At 58.2% G+C, this 26,060-nt stretch overlaps 2 protein-coding genes across 4 annotated transcripts in view; both read right to left on the minus strand.

Moving 5' to 3' along the window:
• The window catches only part of RAB11FIP3 (RAB11 family interacting protein 3), a 76,072-nt gene extending 59,747 nt beyond the window's left edge, over positions 1–16,325 (minus strand). The window contains exon 1 of one of the 2 annotated variants that reach the window (XM_040078934.1): positions 15,843–16,325. In XM_040078934.1, the coding sequence (XP_039934868.1) occupies positions 15,843–16,325 (483 nt within the window). The remainder of the gene's footprint in view (positions 1–15,842) is intronic. The other variant, XM_040078937.1, reaches the window with a different exon arrangement.
• Positions 16,326–18,755: 2,430 nt separating this feature from the next.
• Positions 18,756–24,917, minus strand: DECR2 (2,4-dienoyl-CoA reductase 2). 2 transcript variants are annotated; one of them, XM_040078948.1, is made up of 9 exons: positions 24,806–24,917; positions 24,663–24,731; positions 24,235–24,286; positions 23,029–23,164; positions 22,644–22,768; positions 22,060–22,153; positions 21,684–21,788; positions 20,572–20,760; positions 18,756–19,742 (listed from the first exon to the last, which is right to left on the minus strand). In XM_040078948.1, the coding sequence occupies exons 1-9, from the start codon at positions 24,901–24,903 to the stop codon at positions 19,708–19,710; spliced, it is 903 nt and encodes a 300-aa protein (XP_039934882.1). In that variant the 5' UTR covers positions 24,904–24,917; the 3' UTR covers positions 18,756–19,707. The 2 variants fall into 2 exon arrangements, with proteins under 2 accessions (XP_039934882.1, XP_039934883.1); XM_040078949.2 differs by having other exon boundaries at positions 20,543–20,760; positions 24,806–24,909.
• Between the last annotated feature and the right edge of the window lie 1,143 nt (positions 24,918–26,060).

The following is a 26,060-nucleotide window of genomic DNA, read 5'->3' on the forward strand; positions in this document are numbered from 1 at the left end:
TTAAACTGCTTGAAGCCAGCCAGGCTGCCTGGAGCTGAGCACAGCCGGGCTGACACGTGCCAAGGGGGCTCTGGTGCCAGGGACGCGGCCCAGACCGAGGGATTCCTCCTGGAAAAGGACGTGGAGCAGATGGGGACAGCGAGGGGAGGTCGCTTGGCACCTCAGCAACGCCACAAGAACCCCTTGCAGCACCCCCAGTCCCGCATCCCCTGTATCTGCACACTCCGGGCTGTTTCACCTTCCAAAACCCAACGTCGCTGCCAACGACGCCCGTGCTGCAGGAGCCCTCAGAGCCCCACAGCGACGCCGTGGGGGCTCCTCACAGCACACAAAGAGCTGTGGGGGCTCCTCACAGCACACAAAGAGCTGTGGGGGCTCCTCACAGCACACAAAGAGCTTCCTTGCTCGGATGCACTGAGGGCAGCTCAGCAAATGACCCCGAGCCTCCGACAGCGACAACTCCAAATTCAAATGCGCGCACAAAGGCTTGGCAGCCCCGCGGTGGAAGTTTCCCACGGAGGTGAAGGATTCCCCAGCTGTGAATCCCCTGTTTAGCAGGTTGGAGGAAAAGGAAAAGGAAGCTCTAGGCCTCTCCTCTTGATCCTCATGGATGCTCCACGGCTCCACCACACAGCAGATGGATTGAGCAGGACAGAATATCCGCTGCGCTCGTTTTAGGTGTGATCCCCGAAGGAATTCAGGGCTGTGCTGGGCAGGCAGCACCCCCTGCAACCCCTGAGCCTGCCAGCAGCTTTCCCTCGTCTTCTGGCAGAGACCAGGGCTGAACCAGCTCCCAAAAAGACATTCTTTGGAGGGTGCAGGAGGGTGGGAGATTTCTAGCAGCCACAGCAGCCAGGCACCCCCCAAGAAGAGCTGGTGGAGCTCAGATCATCAAATCCTGTGGTATCTCACAGGGATGGGGCTTCCATGTCCTGCCCTGGGAATAAAATCAACTCTCAGTGCTGCTTTCATCTACACAGACTCTGGAAGCAAATCCAAAGGAGGCAAAGAGGAGGAATGGATACTGACATATTCCTGATAAAGACCCCCAGATATCTGAGCAAATGAGGGAAGGGGAAGGGGAGCTTGGCTGACTCAGGACATGAAAATCCAAGTACTTCTCATGTAACTTTAATTACTCTCCCCTGACTGCCAGAAGCCCAGATCTGCTCTGAACATCCTGTGTCTTTGGGGGGAGACAGTATTGTAAGCGAGACAATCCCTGAACTGAAGCGAGAGAAGGACGAGCACCGCAGTGGCAGAAGTGCCAAACTTCTGGATTGGAGGGATTTTTAGCAACAAAAAGGGCAGGGAGGGCTCACAGCAGCTGCTCTCCTCTCTGTTTAGCCAGGTGTGTGGCCTGGAGTGGCCCACAGGAATTCATCCGAGTGAGAAGACGCCGTATAAAACCTCTCACGGTTACACAAAGGTGGACGCAGCACCTCCACCCTCGGTGTTTAACACAAGGGGATGAGCCAAAGCACTCATCTGTCCCTAAAAACCCAACTCGCCTCTCAGGCTAAACCAATCCTCTCAAAGAAAAATGTGTAATATTTTTAAATGCTGACGACAGAAGTCGGATTCTCCGTTTTTCACCTTTGGGAAACGCGCTGGAACTGCGGGAGCTCCTGCAGCCAAAGCAAAGGGGCCGTGCCAAAGACACAGCTGTCCCCATCCAGCTCCCTTTAGATCCCACGCTCCCTAAATCCACGGGCTGCAGTGGGATCAGCTGAAACGAGCTGATCCCTGCTAACGCAGCGTTTGTCTGGGTACGAGCACATCCGCCCCCGTGCCGGGTGCTGAGAGAGCAGTACAGCCCCAGAGCATGGGCACGGCTTCAGGCTGCGGGGACGGGAGCACAGCTGCTCCATCCCCGGGGCCAGGAGCACCCTCCCAGCACTTCCCCGCTGTGCCTCCATCGCCAGGAACAGCCAGGCCGAGGGGAGGCCGGGAGCTGGGGTTACTCCGGCTCCAGCCGTGTTCATAGGCTCGGACTCCCTAACTCGCTGAAGGAGCTGGCACTCCACAAAGCACTCAGAACCTCAAAGCAGGCTTCTATTCTGCTGCAATTACACCTAATTAAGTAACCTTTAAAACAGCCCCGAGGGGCAGATCTCATTACAGGGATCAGCCCCGGCCAGGAGTAAGCAAGGACTGCATTATTTATTTCACAAGCGGCAGCGCTGACCCGGGGCTGCTGCCAGGATTTTGCTCTCCCAGCCTCTCCCAAAGCTCCAGGAGGAGCTCAGCCGGCAGGACGTGCCTCAGGTCTGTTTAAAGGTCCACCATGAGCAAGGTGAAGGTGTTTTCTGCAATATCCCTCCCTAATCCAGCCCAGAGATCAGCTCATCCCTCCCATCCCTAATCCAGCACTGCAGGGCCTCTGGCACCAGCCTGGTGCCTGAAACCAAGGATCCAGACACCTTCCTGAGAAGGACACAAAGGAATTCTCAGCCTGGTCTGTTCTGGTCTTTTCCTGCCACAGAAGAAATAACCAAAGCTACTATTTAAGGTAGAAGGGGAATAAATCTCCCACATTTAGGAGGAATAAATAGGAATAGTTATTTTAAGGATAAGCCTGCAAGTATTAAAAGCAGAGAAATGGGAGAGAGATCACCCAAAGATCACGAACCAAGACAGAGAAGGAACAAAGTGAGCAAGTTCCCAAGGGGAAGACAGATCCTCTTCCCAGGAAGACCCAGCTCCTTGCCATTTAATACACCCACTTGCCTAACAAATCCTCCTTCTCCTATTCATCCAAGAGAAAAGCTTCTCAGCCTGCCACAGCCTTTGCTGTACATCCCTTCCTTGGGGCAGTTTCTCCCCCAGTCCTGCCCCTCCTGACTCTGCCCCCAAAGCCTCTCCCAGGGTCACCGGGCTCCTCCTGCAGGAAATGCCAGAGTGGACAGATGCAAATACAGAAGGGACAGGCGAGAATTCCTCCCCACCAAACTCCTGTTTTCTCCTTTTGGAAGGGGAAGGGAGAGATCTGCAAGCCAAGGGTGAGCCAAGAGCCCAAAGCTGATGCTGAGGACCAGATCCCCTCCAGTGCAGGAGCCTGCAGAGGAGAAGACTTTCCTTCAAACCCTCAAAATTCATCAGGAAGCAGAAAAAAAAAAAAAAAAAATAAAAAGCCAGAATATGTTTTAAAGAGCTGGCAGCCAAAAAAGCCTGAGGACACATCCCTCCTGCCCACTGCCCACAAGAAACCAGGACAAAGGCATCCAGCCAGGCCCCCGGCGCAGAGTGTGGAGATGAACTGTGTCTCCACCACCTGCATCACTCACATCCGGAATTTGGGGGTATTTTACCTGCTGGTAGAAATTCCTCTGGTCTGTACAGGACCTTTTTGGACTAACCCCACCAGCTCCAAGGACATCTGGAGGCAGGAACACCTCTATGCTCACCAGGGCTTCAGGAGCCGCAATTTGTGGTATTTAAGTGCGTTCTCAAATACCAAGTGTGACATTTCCAAATTATCCCTCGATTGTTGCCACTGAAGCATAAAAACATATTTAAACAAACAACTTCAAGGATGGTTGGGAGACATTAACAGGAATATAAGTTACGCTGAGATGGTTTTAAATTAAACCCAAATTTAATTGTTTGTCTCAAGTGTTCCAGGTTTCCTGTCACTCCCTAAGTGCTCAAAGGCTTCAGCAGCCACGATGCTCTACTCTAAACATTTATTTGTTTAATGAACTTGAAGAGGGTTCTTCCTCCACCCTCCAAGCCTTTGTTTTCTAGTTTTTGTTCCTCCGATGACAAGGGAAACCTGTTCTCACCCTTTCAAACACGGCTCAGGGGCAGGAGGCTGGGTTAAATCAAGGCAAAAAAATAAAAAGGTTTAGTGCTTGGTCACTGCTTAGATAAAACACACGCCTGGGTGGAGCGGGGAGCTGCCCTGGGGAAGAGCCAAGTGCCACCACGGAGCCACCAGGGTGGTGTCATGCACAACAGGGACACGGAGCCTCCCCAGGGTTTGGAGCTGATGGAACAACAACAACAAAATGCAGTGCAATAAATCACACCGGGAGGTCACACACCATACCAAGGATCGGGCGTTTTGGGATGAGCGTTTTGTCTGGTGTGGCTCCGTGCCCCACAGCAAACCCAGGTGTTCGTGTGATGGGGCTGTTTGCTTACAGAGGCTGTGCAGGCTCAGACATCCAGGACGGTGCTGTTCTCCTCCCTGAGCTCCCCTCCAGGCTGGAAAGCAGCACAAACCCCCCCTGGCACATCCCAGATCAAATCCTCTCACTGGCTGGGCACACTCACCCTCCCCAAAGCACAGAGGCTGTAACTCAGACAACAGGACCACAGTCATGGAAGCCCAGAATGGTTTGGGATGAAGGAACCTTAAAGCTCATCCTGTGCCACCCCCTGCCATGTGCAGGGACACCTTCCACCATCCCAGGCTGCTCCAAGCCCCAGTGTCCATCCTGGCCTTGGACACTGCCAGGGATCCAGGGGCAGCCACAGCTGCTCTGGGCACCCTGTGCCAGGCCCTGCCCACCCTCCCAGGGAACAATTCCTGCCCAATCTCCCATCCAGCCCTGCCCTCTGCCAGTGGAAGCCATTCCCTGTGTCCTGTCCCTCCATCCCTTGTCCCCAGTCCCTCTGCAGCTCTCCTGGAGCCCCTTTAGGCCCTGGCAGGGGCTCTGAGCTCTCCCTGGAGCCTTCTCCTCTCCAGGTGAGCACCCCCAGCTCTCCCAGCCTGGCTCCAGAGGAGCTCCAGCCCTTGGGACATCCCCATGGGCTCCTCTGGACTCTCCCCAGCAGCCCCACATGGTTCAGATGCTGTGGGCACAGAGCTGCACCTCTCAGCCTGTGAATGCCAGGAATCTGGCGGGCACAAGGAGCTGAAGCTGCAACCACAAACAGCTGAACAGGGGAGAAGGAACCTGCCCAGCCCAGCCTGGCACAACCGAGCTCACCGTGACACAAACAGGCCTGAACGAGAGACCAGCAAAGCATAAAGGCTTAGTTCTTCTCCAGAGCTGCTTCAAGTTATTGCCCTCCCTTTGGCACCCCTTCAGCAGCTCCAGAAAGGGCTGTTTGTGCGAAGGACACCGAGCAGACATGCCAGAGGGGGGAAAAAGAGCCCAGAACGGATCAAAGGCTCAGAGGTAGATTCCTGGAGCAAGGGAGAAGAGGCTGAGATGCCATGCATAGTTTGGGAAGCCCAGGACCGCAGGGATTGTAAGCACTAGGCCTGAAGGCATCACCGCACCAACCAAAGAAGCCCACGGAAACCCCAACGCTCCTCAGCACCTCCTCAAGCAGGGGAGCAGCAGGAGGCCTGGAATCTCCCCATGGCTCTGCAGGTGTCTGCCAGGCTGGCAGCCAGGTCCCTGCCCGGCACACGGAGCCACCTCTGGGCTCCGGTCCCGCCTGTGCCTCCAGCATCCCCCCTTCACCCACCCCACCCTGCCAGAGCGGCGTGGATGCTCCACACAGCCTGGAGGCACAGCTCAGAGAACTCCCTGCTGCACACCAAGAACCCTCCTGTTCCAAACCAGGGTCCCCAGAACGCTGCTATCCCACACCAAGACCTCCAGCACCCTCCTGTTCAAAACCAAAGCCTCCAAAATGCCCCGTGGCCCTTTCAGGGAAGGTTCCACAACCCTTCCCTCTGCTCTTTGCGTCCTCCCTGCCGTGCTCCTGCCAGGACAGCAGTCCCAGAGTTCCAGGCAGCCAGGAGAGGATTAGCTGGTTGCTGCATCCTTTTAGCAAGCACAGGGAAAAAAATTCCACAGGGATATCCAAATTTGGGCTTTTCCCCCCCCAGCTGTAAACTCCTCACACACACACAGTGAGCGGGGCGAAGACCAGCCACTCCCCTGGAAAAAATAAGGAATGTGGCCAGGCAAAAGGGAGACAACAGCTGCCTCTTCATCCCCCCGCAGCCAGAGGCGGTGGTGAAAGCCTCAACGGCCTGATCAGCCTCTAGAGCCAAGGTGGGACTGTGTGATTTCCCCATGAGCAGACTTTCAGTGCAGATGCACCTTCTCCAAGCAGAGCCCCTCAGGCAGCCCCTCCTTCCAGGCTCGGTTTGTTTGGGAATGTGGGACGTGGATCCCTGCCCAGCTCCGTGCCCTGTGCCCACAGCAGCCCTCACCCCTTGCTTCCTGCCCCCAACAGCTTCTTCTCTCTAAAAACTCTTGGTTTGGGCTCCTTCCACTTCCTGCACATTTTGCTGGAGCCCAGCTTCCTACCGGACTCCGGCAAATGGATTTTCCACAGTCGGCTCCGCCGGGCCGTGCCAGATGACGCAGCTCCAGCACCAGCTCCTCGCCCTCTGCCTTCCCTCCTCCTCCTCAGGGGACAGGAGGAAGCAGGAACAGCCCTTCCAGCAGCAGCAGTGACTCAAACACAGCGTAACACCGCCGGCATTTCACCACGGGACGCTGCACGGAGGGAACAGGAGCTCTTTCTTCTGGAAAACTGCAATGTGTTATTAAAAATAAATAAATCTTCAAGGCTGCTCACCACGTTGCCAAGCAGAGGGACACTCAGCCTGGAAACAAAGCTGTGACCACCCCTGGGACGCCGACAGCTCCACAGGACATCCCCAGAGCTGTCAGCAGCACATGCCACGCGGAGCTGGGACACACCAGGACACACACAGGAACTCGGGAATGAATGTCATTTCATCCAGCACACAAACCCCCATCAAATCCCACTGCCCCTGAGTGCTTCAGCTCAACAGGATCACAGACGGTGCTAACGGGGAGCAAAGGCAGTTCAGTCACTGGCATTGCCGGGAAAAGGGGATTTGCTGTCACACTGGAAGGAGCTGGATGGGGTGAAGCCTCCCAGCAGCCTGGAACCTCTCTCCACAGCAGCCTCCACAATTCCCTGCTTTAAAAGCAGTTTTATCCCTAGAGAGGGGAAAACCCCTGACCAAAATCAGGAAAGAAGTGCCTGGCCCAAGCCCACAGCCATGAGGAACCCTGGTGCCAGCAGTGCTGGAGCCCCATCCCTGACCCACGGAGGCTCTCCCATCCTCCCTTCCCTCCAGGAAAAGCCCAGTCCAGCCCCAGGAGCAGGACAGCCCTGTGCCAGGGAAGGATCCACCACCACTCACAGGGATTTGGGCTCTCGAGCTGCTCTCCCCCTGGAGCCAGCCCTGAGCACTCCAGCTCGGCACTAGTGGCACTTTGGGAGGAATTGTCCCCATGGCTCTCCTTGCTCATGTCCCCTCCTCCTCCCTTCCCCACAACCCAAGGATCACCAGGAACTTACTCTGCCCCACACCAACTCTGCCAAAAGCTCTACAGGGAAGAGGAAGCCTCACCACAATCCAAAATTTGGGGAGAAGAGACCATTTCTGCAGAGCTCTGAGCCATCAGAAAGCCCAGGCTGGCATTTCCATTGCTCCGTGGCACCTTCAGGGCCATTCCTTGGGCTTGGAAGTCTTGGGATCACAAAACACGGTTCATGCCAGGTGCCAGTGATATGAACTGAGACTCTCCTTCAGCCTGGAGGTATCTGCCTGCTACCAAGCACATCAAGGGCCTCCAACATAAGGACGTGGAGCTGGAGCCATTCCAGAGGAAGCCACGGAGCTGCTCCAAGGGCTGGAGCCCCTCTGCTCTGGAGCCAGGCTGGGAGAGCTGGGGGTGCTCACCTGGAGAGGAGAAGGCTCCAGGGAGAGCTCAGAGCCCCTGCCAGGGCCTAAAGGGGCTCCAGGAGAGCTGGAGAGGGACTGGGGACAAGGGATGGAGGGACAGCACACAGGGAATGGCTTCCACTGCCAGAGGGCAGGGCTGGATGGCAGATTGGGCAGGAATTGTTCCCTGGCAGGGTGGGCAGGGCCTGGCACAGGGTGCCCAGAGCAGCTGTGGCTGCCCCTGGATCCCTGGCAGTGTCCAGGTTGGACACTGGGGCTTGGATCAGCCTGGGACAGTGGAAGGTGTCCCTGCCATGGCAGGGGTGTGATGGGATGAGCTCTGAAGTCCCTTCCCACACAAATATTGGAAGATGCAAAGCCCAGACACACAAAGATACGAACAACCAGCGATTCTGAGAGCAGCCTGATGAAAGCCCTGCTGTTTCTCCCACTGTGGCTGGTTGCAGTCCTGCCTGTGCTGGGAGGCCTCAGGCCTGAACCTAAACATCAGCTCTCAGCACATCCCACGTGTGGGAAGGGGACTGAAGATGGAAAGATTTGAAAGTGGACCACAAAAGCTGAGAGGAGCTTTAGGAGCTCTGCCTGACATGGGACAAATGGAGAAGCACCACTGTCCTGCAGCCTGGGCTGGTTCAGCCAGCAGCTGCACTGCAGATGTCCCAAAAAACCTCCTCAGGAGAGCAGCTCCAGGCAGCTCAGAGCACCCTGAGAGCATGCACTGCGCTCTGAGAGGAGCTGGGAGCGCTTCTGGCACGTGGGAGAGTCGCTGCAGGTTCCAAATGCCCAGCTCCTAAGCTGTGACAGGCACCGGCACAACGGGAGCAAGGCCTGGGACCTGCTGGGGCACCTCCAGCGCAGGGACAGCCCGGGACAAAACACCGAGGGGCTGGAGCATGTCCAGGGCAGGGAACAGAGCTGGGAAGGGGCTGGAGCACCAGGAGAGGCTGAGGGAGCTGGGAAAGGGGCTCAGCCTGGAGAAAAGGAGGCTCAGGGGGCCCTTGTGGCTCTGCACAGCTCCTGACAGGAGGGGACAGCCGGGGGGGGTCGGGCTCTGCTCCCAGGGAACAGGGACAGGAGGAGAGGGAATGGCCTTAAGCAGTGCCAGGGGAGGTTTAGGTTGGATATTGGGAAAATTTCTTCATGGAAATGGTGGTCAGGCCCTGGCACAGCTGTGCAGGGCAGCGGTGGGGTCACCATCCCTGAAGTGTTCAGAAAACGAGTGGATGTGGCACCTGGGGACACGTTTCAGTGGTGGCCTCGGCAATGTTGGAACAGTGGGACTCGATGATCCCAGAGCTCCTTTCCAACCTCAGCTCTCCCCGGATTCTCAGCCCAGCAGAACCAGTCTGGCAGCTTTGTACCTCCATCTTCCACGGGTGCCTGAATTTACACAACCACACAGAGGGAACAGCTGGCACCGCTCCCCCGGGCTCAGCAGGGGCCTGCCCGGGGTGCCAGGCCAGGAACCCACACAGGAACGATGAAAAGATGGAGCCAGGCATGAGGAACAGGGAGAAGCAAGCCATGGTTCACTGCCATCAGCTTCCTGGAGCTGGGAAAGTGTTGGTGCCATGGCAGAGAGGATGCTGAGGGCGGCCCAGCAGAAGCAGCTGTCCCTGCCCAAGCAGGCTGAGGCTAAAGGGAAGTTGATTTATTTTCCAAAATTCCAACCCCAGAAATTAAAAAAAAAAAAAAAAAAAAAAAAAAGCCCCTGGGTTCCAAGCGGATCATTCCTCTGACAATGAGCAGCAAACGAAAGTCAAACAGGAATAAAGTGGAGGGGAATTGTGTGGGCAATTGTAATGATTATCAATTACTGTCGGGGCTGAGTTACATAACGGCATCAGCAGCTTGGGAATGCTTCGGGACAGGGCTCCGTGGGCAGGAGCACAGAAAGAGCCCTCTCTTGTGCTGCACTATCATATTCCAATCAGTTAATTATGGTGACCCCAATCCAATTTTAATCAATCACAGCCTTAGGAAATACCCTGCTCCTGAGAGGAAGCTTCTCGTGAATCCACCTCTCTTCCCTCAGTATTTGAAGGGTGTTTATAAAAAGAGAGGGAGAACGATTTTACACAGGCAGACAGTGACAGGACAAAGAGGGATGGGTTTGAACGGAGAGATTTACAGTGGATATTACCGAGAGATTCTCCCCTGGAGGGTGGGCAGGGCCTGGCACAGGGTGCCCAGAGCAGCTGTGGCTGCCCCTGGATCCCTGGCAGTGTCCAAGGCCAGGTTGGACACTGGGGCTTGGAGCAGCCTGGGACGGTGGAAGGTGTCCCTGCCCATGGCTGGGGTGGAATGGGATGGGTTTAATTTAAAGTCTTTCCACCCCAACACTGAAAGCCCTCAGATGGTTCCTTTTCTGCTGCTGGAGCTCCTGTCCCAGCCTGGGGCAGTGCCCACCCGGTACCAACGGGGCTCCTCACTGGTGCTGCTCCCACTCCCCACTCCCTGGACAGCCCAGCTCTGCTCCCCTACCCACAGCAGGAGCCAGCCCTGCAAAGCTGGCACTGAGGCTTCCTCCTCCTTCTGGGTAACCAAGGCTTCTCCATTTGCAGGAACGAACCCAAATTCCAGGGGAACACAACTAACTTTGATCAAAACAAATCCCAGACTGGTTTGGGTCGGGAGCGACCCTAAATCCCCCTCAGTGCCACCCCTGCCATGGGCAGGGACACCTTCCACTAGCCCAGGGTGCCCCAATCTCACCTTGGGCACTGCCAGGGATCCAGGGGCAGCCACAGCTGCTCTGGGCACCCTGTGCCAGGGCCTGCCCACCCTCACCACCAGGAATTCCTTCCCAATATCCCATCCACCCCCGCCCTCTGGCAGTGGGAAGTCATTCCCCCTTGGGCTGTCCCTGCAGGCCCTTGTCCCAAAAATCCACACCCTGCTCCACTCTCAACCTGAAGGAGCGAGGCAGAATAAAAAGGTTGATTTAACAAACTGGTAGCTGGGATAAAATTACCAGCAGCACCCTCCTTGCCAGCCCAGGCAGACAAACCCTGCCTTTGAGCATTCACAGCCCTGGGCTCGATCCCGCCGGGATCAGCCATCCAGCCGTGCTATTCCAGCCACAGACACACCACCAGAGAGCTCTGCCTGGGCTGATCTGCTCCCAGCCCTCCCCACCATGCCCACGAGGCCTCCCAGGAGCGTCAAGCCAAACCCGAGCAGGAGCAGCTAAAAAAAACGCAGGAGCGCAGGAATCGTCTCTTCCTTGGAGTCTTTTGGGATGTTTATAAGTGAATCAAGTGAGCTGAAAATGGAATTTGCAAACCAGCCACCACCTCGCCCAAAATTACACAAAATATGTTGGCTTGGAAGCGTTTTCCTCTCTGAGGGGAAAAAGAAAAACTCCTGTCTTGGAGCTCCTGGAGCACACAGACCTGGTATTTATTGATGGTGGTAAAAGCCCTTTGAAGAGGGAGGAGAGGAGGGAGGAGGCGAGGAAAGAGCTCCCACCCAATCTCTCAAAACCCACAAATTCCCTGCCATGATTTATTTTGGGGGAAAAAACCTGGGCCCTTGGTCAAAGCAAGCAAAACCTTTCAGATGTGCTGCTGTTCCAAAGCACAGAGGGGTGTCCACGGGCACCTCGTGCACACCCAGAGCATCCCCCACTGCCATCCCAGCCCCTCTCCACAGCAGGAACCAAATTCCAGGAGCTGGAATGACGATGATCCTTCCAAGCCAGGATATTCCATGAAGTTAAATAGAAATTAAAGCCTCTGGAAGGTACAGCAGCAGTAACACGGCTGGAGACAATTTAAGCCTCACTCGCCTGTGAAGCCATGAGAAGTAATTTTAGAAATCTTTTCATAAAACCAGTGTTTCCTCTGCTCAAACTGGGTAAGAACCATAAAAAAATAATATAAAAAACAACAACTGGGGTTTCCTCATGACAGAGATCATTAGATTTCACAGGGAAGTGGGAGAAAACCAAGGGGAAGAGGGAGGACATCCAAAATCAGATGCAAGGTCTGGATCCAGGCACACGCTTCCCAAGGGATCCATCAGAGGGGAGCAGGAAAAGCCAGCCTGGCACCACCACGGGGGGATAACCACTGAAAAGCTGCAGTCTGACACTACCCAGACTTCATTACAGAAACGAACTGCCAGATTTTCAGATTGTTTTATGCAAAAATAGAAACCAAGGCCAGGGTTCTTTGCAGCTGCTGTCTGGAGTGATCCCTGCCAGCCCCAAAATGGGATTTGTTCTGCAGCTCTCAGCTCAGGCTGGGCACCCCATTCCAAGAGGCTGAGAAAGTACAACAAACCTGATAAAACCCTTCAGAAACCATCCCCAGAGGGAAAGTTAAAAGCTGAATATGGAGAGCTCAGCTGAGGATGAGCTGATGTGGTGGCAGGACAGGTATTGAGGGATGGAAATGTTAACGAAAGCAAAACAAATCTCACTGAAATGAAGCTCAAACTGATCAGCAAGAGGAAAAAAAAAAGGCTGAAGATCCCTTGGAATAGGAGCCTTTGGAAGTGAGTTAAACAAACTGTGGGATTTCTCTTAATTGAGCCAAGGCAGTGAGATCATGTGGTGCAAGAGGCTTTTCCTTCTCCATTTGTCTGATAGATCAAAACAGAAAAGGAAAAACAACCCAAGGTGCCAGCAGGACGCTCGTCCTCAGCCTTACGAACAATCCATTCTCTGAGCCTGCTGGAAATAAATCCAGGGAGAAAAGCCCTGGGCTCTGTCACCTCAGCCAGACAGACACAAAGCAAAGGTACAGCAGGGACGACACGTGAAACTGAATTCTGAAATAAAAATTTAAACCAGAAGTGGCTGCACAGTGGCCTTAGGTTCTGTGCAACCCCCAGGAGTGCAAGACACAACCCCTCCTGCTTTACGAGGTGACATAAAAGTGACATCAAGTGTCACTGTTTAAGCCAATCTTACTCCATCCTTCTGTCCCAGCCAGTGGCTCCAGGGAGCATCAGATCCCAGAGAAATGCAGGGAAAGGGGGGAGGAGGGGGACAACAAAAACACACCACCACTGGCAGCTGTCTCCCAGGTGGTTTGGGAGCAGTCCAGGGGTTCTGGATGAAAAACCACGTTGTTCTCAAGGAAAGTCAAGTTGCCCTCAAGACCTTTCTGTCCCACATCTTGTTTGTAAATCCACAGAGCTCATCAGGGGTCCATGTGAGCCTTTCAAGCGGCAAAACAACCCACGCTGGACAAACACCTCGGGGAGAGGCTGCGGGAGGAGCACCCCAAGGTCCCTTCCCTGGCCCAGGTCACCCCCAGCACCGTGCTCTCACCAGCCCTCTGAAGATGAAGATGATTGAGGCAAGAGCCCCGGTCCCTATCAACTGTTATCACTGCAGATCAAAACCAACTGCCTTTATCTTTGCCCCCATCTCCTCCCCGTGCCAGCACCACAAGCACAGAGCTCTCCCAGTCAGCCCTCCAACGCCCCAAGCTGCTTTTGCAAAACCCCCGGCCCAATCCCATTTTTTATCCCCACGGAGAGAAAAATAGCCAATTCATCCGACCAGAAATCCACAATCCCGTCGTGTTTATGGAATAAACGCCAGCTGGTGCCTTCCCTTTGACATTTAGCTAATAATTGTTGCAGCCAAACGAGCTGACAGCGCTCACTCAGCAGCCCGTGAATGCCTCTGGGTGTTTGACTGCGCGCTAAAGACAACACTTGCTGCTCCCCAGCTCCTCATCCATGTGGATACACACACACACACTGGCTCTCCTTAACCCTTCAGCCCTCTCCGGCCTCGGGAATCAGCTGCTTGTCGTGCTTAACCTTCGCCATTTGTTCCACCGCTATGAACTCACCCCCGTGAGCAGGAGGAAGGAAAAAAGGAAGCAGGACCTCCAGCAAGGGGGCTGGAATTTGTTCCTCATTAACTGCCCTTTGTGATTATCCAGCCAGCCATCAAACCGCGACCCTTCTCTCACAGCATCCCAGCTGCGGTTGTGGCACAACCTTTATTTCCACCCCGAGGGTCCCGTTTCGTCACCTGAACGCTTTTACCCCCCGGGGATGTTCCTCCCCTTTAACTTCCACCCGAGCTGGAGCTCCGTTTTCCAAAAGACCCACTTTGGGCCCAAGTTCCAGCTGCTTCACACAAAATAGGTCAAGGAACTTCCCCAGAACTCCTCCCTTCATTACTCCACACATCGGGGGGGTTAGGTTGGAGATCAGGGAAAGGTTCTTCCCCAGAGGGTGCTGGCACTGCCCAGGCTCCCCAGGGAATGGGCACAGCCCCGAGGCTGCCAGAGCTCCGGGAGAGTTTGGACAATGCCCCAGGGATGCCCAGGGTGGGATTGTTGGGGTGTCTGTGCAGGGCCAGGGGTGGGACTGGATGATCCCTGCGGGTCCCTTTCCTCCAGGATATTCTGTGATTCCACAATCTGCTGGGAGCTCACAGACCCAATCACCAACCCTTTCTCCTCCTCCCTCAGCGTGCCCTGGTCTTTTCTACGCTGCAGACTCACACCAAGTCCTCCTGCACACACAGGCATCACCTTTCCTCCTCTGCCAGTCCCCTGGAGTGCCCAGGACCTGCTGATTCTGCCCCAACAACCTCCCCAAGGTGCTCAGGTACCAGCACCCAGTTACCCTGCATGCCCTGAGCTGCCTGTACCAGCCTCTTGCTGAAGAGAAATGGGGTTTCAAAGCATCACTTAAGGCAGCACAGGCAGCATTGGATGCACTCAGCAGGACGGAGCAGGGAGCCCGCAGAGAGCCCCTTCCCACACGGATCCATACGGACAGACACTATCCAGTGGCACAAAACCCCGGGGACATCCCCCTGAGCTCTGGAGTGACCTGAACTGCCCACAGCCACTCCCCAGGCCGTGCTCTGACAGCGCTTTCCAGGCTCGGTGAGGCCCCTCTGGAGCTCTGGCACCATCCCCACGCCAGCACCTGGCGCTGCCGGGCCGAGCTGCACAGCCCAGAGCCACCTGCCACGTCCCCTGCCACGCACACGCCACCTCCTGTCCCCATTTCCCACGTCCTTGGGCTGCTCCACGCCAAGGGACACGAAGGCAAACAGTTCCCGGGGAGGTGGCACCGTGTGCAGGAGCCGGGAGCCTCCGTGGACCGTCTGCTCCTGCTTCCTCTGCTGGGCTGGGGACAGCAGTGGGACACGGCGGTGGCACAGGGGACCCGGCCCACGGCAGGACAGTGCAGAACAGGATTTGGGAATAAAACCTCTCTCCTGGCACAGGCAGAGGTACCTGTGCTCACACCCTGAGACCCTCTGCACACACAGTGCCCCCACAGCAACACAAAGAAGTTCCCTGTCTCCACTTTGTGGGGCTATTTATCTAAAATAAATACCTTTGTTTTCATCTTTGAGAGGCGTCCCTAGCACGAGGATAGGGATAAAAAGCCCTCCTCCACCGAAAGCCTCCTTCACACATGATTTGCTTTGTCATGGCACTTAAATACCCACGCAGCAGCCACGGATGGAGAACCAGAGCAGACCCGGGGAAACTTCACAGCAATACCTGCACGCCTTAAAAAAATAAATCTTCTTTTCCTGGTAGCGATGCCAGCCCAGACCAACGCATGAAACACCAACAAATCCATCTCCAGCCCCTGGTGAGCGCTGCCGGAGCTTGCTCCATTTTGGGTCAGCCCAGGCAGCTTCAAATTACATCGCCTCTGATGTGCTGCAGGGGAACACCAGCTCGCCAGGGCACAAAGCAGCAGAAACGGGGAGAAAAACACACACTCGGGCTGTCCAACCCGGGATACGCGAGGTAGCAGGGAACCAGGGAATGGTTTGGGTTGGAAAGGCCCTTAAGGATCACCTCGTCCCACGGCAGGGGCGCTCCCCGCTATGGAGGCGGCCCACGGCGGTGTCAGCAAGGGGGGCACGGAGCTGCCCATGGATGTCCCCGCTGCCCGGCCAAACCCCGAGGCGGCAGCGATGGAGAACAAAGAGCTGCCGGCTCCCGGCGGCGCTGCTGCCCTGGATGGAACGGGCAGCTCCGGCTCCTCCCGGGCGCAGGGGGAGCCGCCGGGGCCACGCGTGCCCTTCACCCGGGGCGACGGCGATGCCAGCGCCGTCCTTGGGGACACCGCCGCTCTCCGCGGGCCGGAGCCCGGACAGGAGCCGCCATCGCCATCACCCTCGGGCGGCGGGGCCACCGGGCACCAAGCGGTGCCCCGGCCGGCGGCGGTGGCAGGTGCGGTGCCGGTGCCCGGCGCTCACCTGCTCGGCGCCGTAGGCCGTGGCGAACTGCACGAACTCCTCCACGCGCACGAAGCCATCGCCGTCGCGGTCCAGGGCGTCGAAGACCGGGCGGAGGCGCGGCTCCTCCTCCGGCGGGGGCTCGGCGGGGCCCCCCGGGCCCGGGCTGTCCCCGGCCTCCCCCGGGCACCAGGGCGGCGGCTCCGCGCCGGGAGCGGCGGGCTCAAGTGCCCAGAGGTCCAGATCCAGCTCCGGCTCCAGGTCCGCCTCCTGTTCCAGCTCCGGTTCTAGCTCCGGTTCCAGGTCTAGCTCGGGCTCCGGTTCCAGGTCTAGCTCGGGCTCCCGTTCCCGTTCCAAGCCCAGGTCCGGCTGCGGTTCCCGGTCCAAGTCCAGGTCCGGCTCCCGTTCCAGGTCCAGCTGCGGCTCCGGTTCCAGCTCCGGCTCGGGCCCCGGTCCCGGCCCCCGGTGCAGCGGGGGCTCGGTCCCAGGCGGACGCGGCTCCATCTTCACCGCCGGCGCCGCGCGCCCGCCGCCGCCCGCCCCGGGCCATGCCCCGCGGCCATGCCCCGCTCACATCGGGGCGGTGCCGGTACCGGTGCGGTCCCCGCGGCACTCGCGGCTTTGTGCGAGGAGCGCCGGCCCCGCCCGCCGACACCGGGGGCGGCCCCGCCGGTCCCGCCCCGCCCGGGGAGCGGCGGCTCCGAGCGCCGGGGCCGCGGGTCCTGCCCGGGACCGGGGGTTGGGGGAGGCGGCGGCGGCGCCGAGAAACAATCCCGCCGCCCGCCCGCCCGCGCCGCCGCTCCGGGGCCGCCCGCGGAGAACCGGCGGATCCAGCCCCGCCTCCGCCGCAGTAGCCGGGGCGGTGACGTCACTCGCCTGCCGGTCCGCCTGGCCCCGCCCCTCCGCGGCGCGAGCCCGTGCCGAGGCCACGCCCCCTCCCCGGCTCGCGCGCGGCGGCGGCGGGGAGGGGCGGGGCCAGGCGGAGCACGTGGGACCGGGGGCACCGGGAATGGGGACCCCCAAATCCCCTGCTGAGAAACCGCGCCCCGGGACCCCAAACCCAAACCACGCTCCTGGATCCCAAACCAAACCATGCTCCTGGACCCCAAACCCAAACCATGCTCCTGGATCCCAAACCAAACCACGCTCCTGGATCCCAAACCAAACCATGCTCCTGGACCCCAAACCCAAACCATACTCTGGGACCCCAAACCCAAACCACGCTCCTGGATCCCAAACCAAACCATGCTCCTGGACCCCAAACCCAAACCACGCTCCTGGATCCCAAACCAAACCATGCTCTGGGACCCCAAACCAAACCATGCTCCTGGATCCCAAACCAAACCATGCTCTGGGACCCCAAACCCAAACCATGCTCTGGGACCCCAAACCCAAACCATGCTCCTGGACCCCAAACCCAAACCACGCTCCTGGACCCCAAACCCAAACCACACCCCAGGACCCCAAACCCAAACCACTCCCCAGGACCCCAACCCATGCTCTGGGACCCCAAACCCCAAGCCCCATGACCACCCAGCTGTTGCAGGTATGAATTGTGCACTGGAACCTCAAATCCCTTTGGGTATGAACTGTGCGCTGAGACACCCAAATCCCTCCAGGGGGATGAGCTGTGCTCCAGGACCCTCATCCCCAGTGGGACAGCACTGTTCACCGGGATCCCTGAGCTGCTCCAGGGGGGAACCGAGCACCGGGACACCTCCGGGACCACATCAATGGGTTAATTAATGCCCGTGTTTGGTGCTCACAGCCTGCAGGCTCGGTGCACCTGCAGTTTCTGCTGGAGCACTGGGATGACCCCGCTAACACACCCATGAGCTGGCCACCGGGTGGAATTACAACCCCGGGGTATAATTAGCAGCAAAACTTGATGAGCAAAAGCATCCCTGGCCCCAGTGACCCTGCCCAGGCCACGGAGGTGTGTGACATCTCAGGATCAGCCTGGTTGGGCCACAGTGCATCCCCCAGCGCACACAGCGCTGACGGCCCGAGTTCAGCAGAGAGGATGCCACCCCTGTCCAGCCAGACCAGCGCTGGGAGGGATGGAAACCTCCACACCAAATCCTCTTCCTCATGACAGCCATCCCTAAAGGTGAGGGGGCTCCTTCGTCAGTCCCCAGGGGGAGGCCACAGCTGCATGATCACACCTGGCCAAACCATTCCCTGCAAAATCCCCTGGGCAATACAATTCCCAGTTTCCAGACAGCTCAAGCAGCCAGGGCTCCTGCATGGACGGGACTGGCAGGGGAACAAGGTGCCTGCAGGGCTGGAGGTGACAGCCTGACGCTGAGAGTGGCAGCTCTGCACCCCAGGATGGGTTCCTGCAGCTCCAGGCCATGCCCAGGCTGGGCACAGAGCTCTGTCCTTCCCTGGTGCTGGAGGACACGGCCAAGCTCCTCTTCCTGGGGTGGCCACAGAGCCAGGACAGCCCTGACAGTGCCCAAGTCACCTGGTCACGGCTGAACAGCGGAACCCATGGAGCCTCCCAGAACAGGGATGCAGGTCAGAGACAAGGCTGCAGCCGGGCCAACACACACGACACAAGCACCTTCCAGGAGAAAACATCCTGTAAGCCAGGAAGAGGAATGCTGTGGCTGGAGCCAAATCCCAGGGGCCTGGGCAAAGGACACACCCCAATCCCAGCCCTCTGAAGGGCTGAGTCTCTCACCAAAGCCCTCAGCACCCCCTCACCATCTCCGCTGCTGGAACCACCTTCCCAGGGCCACGGGGGCTGAGGAGCTGGCACGTCCCCAAGCCCCGTGGGCCTGGAGCACACAGAGCTGAGGACTGGAGTCACACAAGGCTCTGGCAGTGGGAGCAGTGGCTCTCCCCTCTCCCTCAGGGCCCAGTTTGGAGCACTGGGACCAGTCAGCTGAGCAGGGCAAATGGTGCTCATGCAGCAGAGAAAAACATCACTGCTCAGGGGGCAAGTTCTTTATTTGTGGCCTGGAGGGAGGAGTAAAATCTGGCAAGTCTACAATCAAGTAGGAAATACAATTAAGTGGGAGAGCAAGCTTCATGGAATCCAGGGTGAGCCTAAAGAACTCCCAGCAGCAGCAGGAGGATGCACACGAGCAGTGTGTGTCCCCCAGGGCACCACACCAGGGACAGGGCCCCAGCAGTGCCATCCATGCAGCCACACTGTGGCTCCTGCAGACAGCAGGAGGCAAGGACTGGATTCCAGTTCTAGCCCTTCACTTAGTCTCAGCATGAGTGTCTAGAAGGAGACAGTGTGACACTGGTGTGACAGACAGATGAGTGTGGACAGACCACTGGACACCTGCCGTGCTGCGGTGCAGAGGCAGAGCTGCGGGATCTGTCCTCACACCACTTCTGCTCCCAGGACATCCCAGCTACATCCCTGTCCCACCCAGGACACCTTAGGGGACACAGCCACCTCCCCCTGCCAGGGTTTCCCCTCCAAGAGCTGCCAAGGCACAACTGGGCTCACCATGCTGGGTGACCCCGACCACAGGCGGGCTGAGCTGCTCCCCCTGCCAAACAGGAGCTGCTGCTGGGGGTCTTGGGCAGTTCTCAGGCTCAGACAGGGGAGAGGGGAGTAAGAGGATGGGCCTCCATGGTGGCCTGCTTGGGGCCTGGGAAAGACCGAAAAAGCAGCTTGGACGGAGCCACAAAGGGACAGTGACCATCTCAGCCCTCCACAGTCTGCACCTGCAGCCACAGCAGCTCAGAAGGCAGCAATGGCACGGGATGGGGGTAGGGACCCCCAGAGCTGTGTCCCCCAGGTAGTGTCACCAGCACTAGTGGCCGAGGAGAGGCTGTGGCTGTCGGCACTGGCTCCACGTCCCCCCACGGCGTCCCAGGTCACATCTGTCCGTCAGTCAGTCAGTCAGTCCCAGGCTGTCCATCAGCGGGGTTGGTCTGCTCCTGCAGCCCACACACCTGCAAGAGAGGGTGAAGGTGGGGACAGAGCCCCGCTGGGGCCTGCCCAGCTCATGGAGGCTGCCAGGTGGAGAGGAAAGCAGGAGACCCCTTCCTCTGCCAGGCTGCAGGAATTCACCAAAGGAAGAGGCTATTGGGATTCTGTGCGCTCAATCCTGCTGCTGGGGCACAGAAAATGGGCATCATGTTGCTTTGGGGGCATCTCAGAGGTGTCTGGACAAGCCTCCAAAAGACACCATGTCACAAGCCAGGCTCAAAGGCAAAGTCCAGGAGCAGGAGAGAGTCCCAGGTCATCCCAAGGACTGTCCACAAGGACATTGTACCCACTGCTAAGGCAGCTGTGCCCCAGGAGAATCACGTTAATAATCATTGTTTAAGTTGGAAAAGCCCTCTAAGACCATCAAATCCAACTGTTCCCCCAGTACTGCCAAGGCCACCACTAAAACGTGTCCCCAACTGCCACATCCACACAGCTTTTAAATCCCCCCAGGGATGGTGACCCCACCACTGCCCTGGGCAGCTGTGCCAGGGCCTGACCACCCTTCCATGAAGAAATCTCTAATGCCCAACCTAAACTTCCCCTGGCACAGCTTGAGGCCGTTTCCCCTTGCCCTGTCCCTGTTCCCTGGGAGCAGAGCCCGACCCCCCCGGCTGTCCCCTCCTGTCAGGGAGCTGTGCAGAGCCACCAGGGCCCCCTGAGCCTCCTTTTCTCCAGGCTGAGCCCCTTTCCCAGCTCCCTCGGCCTCTCCTCACGGCTTTTCCCTGTGCCCCAGGGGGGCATGAGGGGGAAATGCAGTCACCTAGAGTTTAGCAGAGGAGGAGGCAATACCCAGCAAGGCAGAGAAGCTGTTGGGGGACGTGAGCCAGCTCCCCCCATCCACGACCAGGGTGGTGCCGGTGACGTAGGACGAGAGGGGGCTGGCCAGGTACAGCGTGCTGTGCGCGATCTCCGTCTTGTTCCCCGCACGCTGCAGCGGGATCACGGAGAACTGGTCGGATTTCTCAGCAAATTTCCCACCTGAAAGGAGCGGGACAGAGTCAGTTTGGATCACGGGATGACCGTCCACCACCATGGCTGGCCAGGCACTGCAGCATGGCCCATGGGGCTGCCTGAGTGCTCCAGAGATCCTGGCACAGCCCTGGGATAAAAAGCTGGGAAAATTTAAGGGAGGGGAGCTCAAGCCCAGCAGGGATTTTGTACTGACACAGCAAGCTCAAGACAGGACCTCAGAGAGTTTTAGAACCACAGAATCATGGAATGGCCTGGGCAGGGACACCTTCCACCATCCCAGGCTGCTCCAAGCCCCAGTGTCCAGCCTGGCCTTGGACACTGCCAGGGATCCAGGGGCAGCCACAGCTGCTCTGGGCACCCTGTGCCAGGGCCTGCCCACCCTCCCAGGGAACAATTCCTGCCCAATCTCCCATCCAGCCCTGCCCTCTGGCACTGGAAGCCATTCCCTGTGTCCTGTCCCTCCATCCCTTGTCCCCAGTCCCTCTGCAGCTCTCCTGGAGCCCCTTTAGACCCTGGAAGGGGCTCTGAGGTCTCCATGGCTCCAGAGCAGAGGGGCTCCAGCACCTGGAGCATCTCCATGGCCTCTGGTCCCACTCTAAGAGCTCCAGGTCTTTCCCATCCTCTGGGGCTGCACCACACTCTGCTGATGGACTACAAGAGCCAACCCCTCAGGCAGGGCTGAGTTTTGGTGGAGAACGTTCCATCATGGCATCAGAAAGCCCAAACTGTGGCCAAACCAGTGCCCTGGGAGGTACCAGGGGTGTGGGAAGGGCTGTTCCCACAGAGCTGTGCCAGCCAAGCCACAGCACAGCCGTGCCCAGCAGCAACCCCCCACGAGCTGGGTGGCACTGGGGGTCCCTCCCGGTCCCCTCCCTGAGAATGCCAGCAGGGCAGTGCCACAGCAGGGCCGTGCGCCCAGGCGGCCTCACCCAGGCGTCGGAAGCCCTCGGTGCCCAAGATGGGGCCAGGCGCCAGGCTGTTCACACGGATGTTGTTGGGTCCCCACTCCACTGCCAGGTGACGGGTCATGGCATCTGGGGAGGGATTGCAACAGCAGTGAGAAACGGGGAGCAGGGCCATCCTAGCAACTTCCTTTGACGGGGGAAAAAGCCACAGAAGAGTTTGGCTGAGAGCAAAGGGCCCTGGAGGGGAGAAGAGCCTCATCCCACACCCAGGCATGCAGTAACCACAGCGATTCACTCTTGCCCCTGCCCAACGCATTCTTCCCATCCCAGTATTTAGGAAGAACTGGTTTCCCTCCTGGCCCCACGTGGCTCAGAGCCCCAGCAGGGTGTGTTGAGGTACCTATGGCAGCCTTGGCAGCCCCAGCGTGCACCTGCAGGGCCTGCCCTCGGTAGCTCAGGGTCGCCGTGATGTTAACAATGACCCCGCCGTGGTCCTGGCGAAGGAAAGGAGATGTGGAGTTAGGCAGGGAGCAGCACACAGAGGGCTCTGAGGGACACGAGAGCTGGGCTTGGAGGGACAGTCACCCACAGGCACTGCCAAGCCATCACTGGGGCAGCTCTGCCCACTGAATCTCAGAGGTGGGGCAGCCAGCAGGGCCCTGCTGGAGAGGTGGGATGTGCAGGGCAGAAAGAAAGGCCAAGAGAAAGTGGCAGAGCTGGAAAAGGAGCAGGAGATCACAGCATCTCCAGCTAGAAAAACACGGAAAGGTGCTGCAACAGCACAAAGCCTGTAAGGGTAAGGGTAAGGGACATGAGGATCCCCAGTTCAGAGCTGGGACCCCTGGAAGGGAACAGAGTGGATCTGTGCAGGGAGGCTCTGGGTCCCTGCTCTTCCCTGATTTCCCCAGGAGCACACTGTGCTTTGATACTACCCCCTGCCTACCAGAGCATCTCCTGAGAGTCCCCTGGCTCCGTGCCACTTACCCGGAAATACTTCTCAAAGATGACTTTGGAGGTGTTGAAGGTGCCCATGGTGTCGATGTCCATCACTGTCTTGAAGGCGTTGAAGGACAGGGCACTGGCTGGGCACAGGAAATTCCCTGCAGCACCTGAACCACAGGGACAGGACAGGGTTGGGACAGATGTCAGGGCCCTTCTGTAGCAGGAAGAGTGAGGGATAATGCTGGAGAGCACATGGAGACAGCCCTGGTAAGGGACAAACTGGTTGCTCTGGGTGCCCAGCAGCACAGCCAGCACAAGGGGAGCAGGGATGATCCACACCTAGACAAACAATGGCCATGTACCACGCACAGATCTGTGCTCCCAGGGATGCCTGGGCAGGAAAACGCCCTGTCCTCTCCATCCTCACCATTAATGAGGATGTCAATCCTCTTGAACTCCTTCAGCGCCTCGTCCACTGCTGCCGCAATGGTCTGCGGCTGTCGGACGTCCAAGGACAGGGGCAGGCACTGCTGCCCTGTGGCTGCCACCAGCTTTTTCGAAGCCTGAAAAGAACAAAAAGGGACTTGAGAGAGCCTGGCTGCACCCTGCTAGCCCTGGGGCAGCCAGAGAAAGCTCCTGCATGTTGTAGCCACACTGGACCCTGGGCTGGCCACAGCTGGCTAAGCCCAGTTACCTGCATGGGCTGCCGTGGACACAGCACATCCCAGGCAACATCTCTGCAGGCCAAGTACAAAGGTTGGACTCGAGCTAGGTATTTTTGGCATGAGCCCAGGCATAATTGCCTTTTAGGTCCAAAAAGTCAGTGGGCAAAAGGGCCAAGAGAGAGCAGCCAGGTGTCAGGCTGTGAGCAGCTCTGCAGCTCAGGGTCTGTCACAAGCCACCCCTATGGCTCATTAAGAGTAAGACTTTCCCCAGCAAATTAAGCACAGGGGGACACGCAAGCTCAGCAGCAACTCCACACAACACCCAGAGCTGCTCCAGCTTCTGTTTTGGGCTCTGTGAGAGGGTTTGAGCCCCAACAACACAGGGGTGCACAAGCAGCTGGAGTCCTGGACTGCAGATTCTGTGGCCTCAGAAGACTCTGGGCCCTGAGGACTAAAAACCTGCTGAGCTTTGCAGCTTCTCCTGGCATGTGAGCATGAAGGATTGGGAAATGACAGCCAACCACACCTGCACCTGCCCTCTGCCCGAAAACTCAGGATAGCTGTGCAACCCACCTCAAACCACACAGCCCCTGGGGTCTGGTCCTACTCCACGCTGTGTATGAGTGTGTTTGGACAGGTTTCTGCCCAACCTTGGGCTCTGCCCTGCTGACAAACCTCCCCCACAGCTCACTTCTGCCTCTCTCCCCCACAAAAAGCCATCGTGATCGCGGAGCAGCCCCCGCAGAGCAGGTTCCACGTTAACTGAGCTGTGCCGGGGGTGCGGAGGGTGCGGCCCCCCAAACCTGCACCCACCCTGCCCAGCACCGCCGAGTGCCCAGGGCTGGGAGGCTGGGGAGCGCTGGGAAGCTTTGCCTCCTTTTGCACTATTCCCAGGGCTCCCAGTTCCACCGGGAGGGAGCGGAAGGGTTTCCGGGGCTCGCAGCTCTCCCGCCGGAGCGCGGCCTCACCTCGGACACTCGCTGCAGGCTCCTGCTGGCAATGACGGTCCGGCAGCCGTGCCTGCAGGGAAGGGACGGGTGAGAAGGGCCGGGCTCCTCACCAGCACCTCGCCATCACCAGGAGTTCGGGTGTTCCTTGCAGGAATTGCTGCCGCTCCAAGCCCGCGGGACGCGGACGGGGAGAGCCGAAGTCCTGCCGTGCCCCCGGAGCCTCCCTGAGGGCTCTGCCGCCCTCGGCTTCACATCCCGGCTCTTCCAGGGCCTGGCACCGCAGCGGGGAAAGGGATGGGACGGTGGGAAAGAGAAGAGAAAGGGGATGAAGAGGAGGAAAGTTCGGGAAAAGAAGGGAAGAGGGGGGGAAGAGAAGAAGGCAAAGGGGGAAAGAAGGAGAAGAAGGAGGGAAGGAGGGGACCGTCCCGCCGCAGGGGCTCCCGCACCTCATGAAGATCTCGGCGATGCGAAAGCCGATCCCGGAGCCGCCGCCGGTGATGAAGGCTACCTGGCCCCTGTGGGACAGAGGTACGGTCAGAACCGGGCCCGGGAGAGCGGCCCCGCGGGCCCCCGGAGCGCCGGGACTCACTCGAGCAGGTCGGGGCTGAGCAGGTGCCGGTACTGCGGCAGGCACTCGTCCCCGTCCTCGTCCGGGGGCACCCGCGCGGCCGCGGCGGCCTCGGCCATGGCGGGCGCGGGCGCTGCTCACTGCGCCTGCGCGGGCACACTCCCCCCCGGTCGCCGGGCAACGGGGGCGCTCCGCGACACAGCGACACCGAGCGGCCGCAGAGGGAACTGCAGCGCGGGGCCCGGGCTCCCAGTGCTACAACAGTGTTCCTAGCGCTGTAAAACAGTGTTCCCGGTGTTCCCAATGCTCCCAGTGCTCCCAGTGCTACAACAGTGCTGTAACAGTGTTCCCAGTGCTGTAACAGTGCTGTAACAGTGTTCCCAATGCTCCCAGTGCTCCCAGTGCTACAACAGTGTTCCTAGTGCTGTAACAGTGTTCCCAGTGCTCCCAGTGCTCCCAGTGCTGTAACAGTGCTGTAACAGTGTTCCCAATGCTCCCAGTGCTGTAACAGTGCTGTAACTGTGCTGTAACAGTGCTGTAACAGTGCTGTAACAGTGTTCCCAGTGCTCCCAGTGCTACAACAGTGTTCCTAGTGCTGTAACAGTGTTCCCAGTGCTCCCAGTGCTACAACAGTGTTCCTAGTGCTGTAACAGTGTTCCCAGTGCTCCCAGTGCTACAACAGTGCTGTAACAGTGCTGTAACAGTGTTCCCAGTGCTCCCAGTGCTGTAACAGTGCTGTAACTGTGCTGTAACAGTGCTGTAACAGTGCTGTAACAGTGTTCCCAGTGCTCCCAGTGCTGTAACAGTGTTCCTAGTGCTGTAACAGTGTTCCCAGTGCTCCCAGTGCTACAACAGTGTTCCTAGTGCTGTAACAGTGTTCCCAGTGCTCCCAGTGCTACAACAGTGCTGTAACAGTGCTCCCAGTGCTCCCAGTGTTCCCAATGCTCCCAGTGCTACAACAGTGTTCCTAGTGCTGTAACAGTGTTCCCGGTGTTCCCAATGCTCCCAGTGCTGCAACAGTGCTGTAACAGTGTTCCTAGTGCTGTAACAGTGTTCCCAATTCTCCCAGTGCTACAACAGTGCTGTAACAGTGTTCCCAGTGCTCCCAGTGCTACAACAGTGTTCCTAGTGCTGTAACAGTGTTCCCAGTGCTCCCAGTGTTCCCAGTGCTGTCCCAGTGCTCCCGGTGTTCCCAATGCTCCCAGTGCTGTCTTAGTGCTGTCCCAGTGCTACAACAGTGCTACAACAGTGCTGTAACTGTGCTCCAAGTGCTCCC

The sequence above is a fragment of the Hirundo rustica genome, chromosome 15 (assembly GCF_015227805.2).
Source record: "Hirundo rustica isolate bHirRus1 chromosome 15, bHirRus1.pri.v3, whole genome shotgun sequence".
Lineage (NCBI taxonomy): Eukaryota > Metazoa > Chordata > Aves > Passeriformes > Hirundinidae > Hirundo > Hirundo rustica.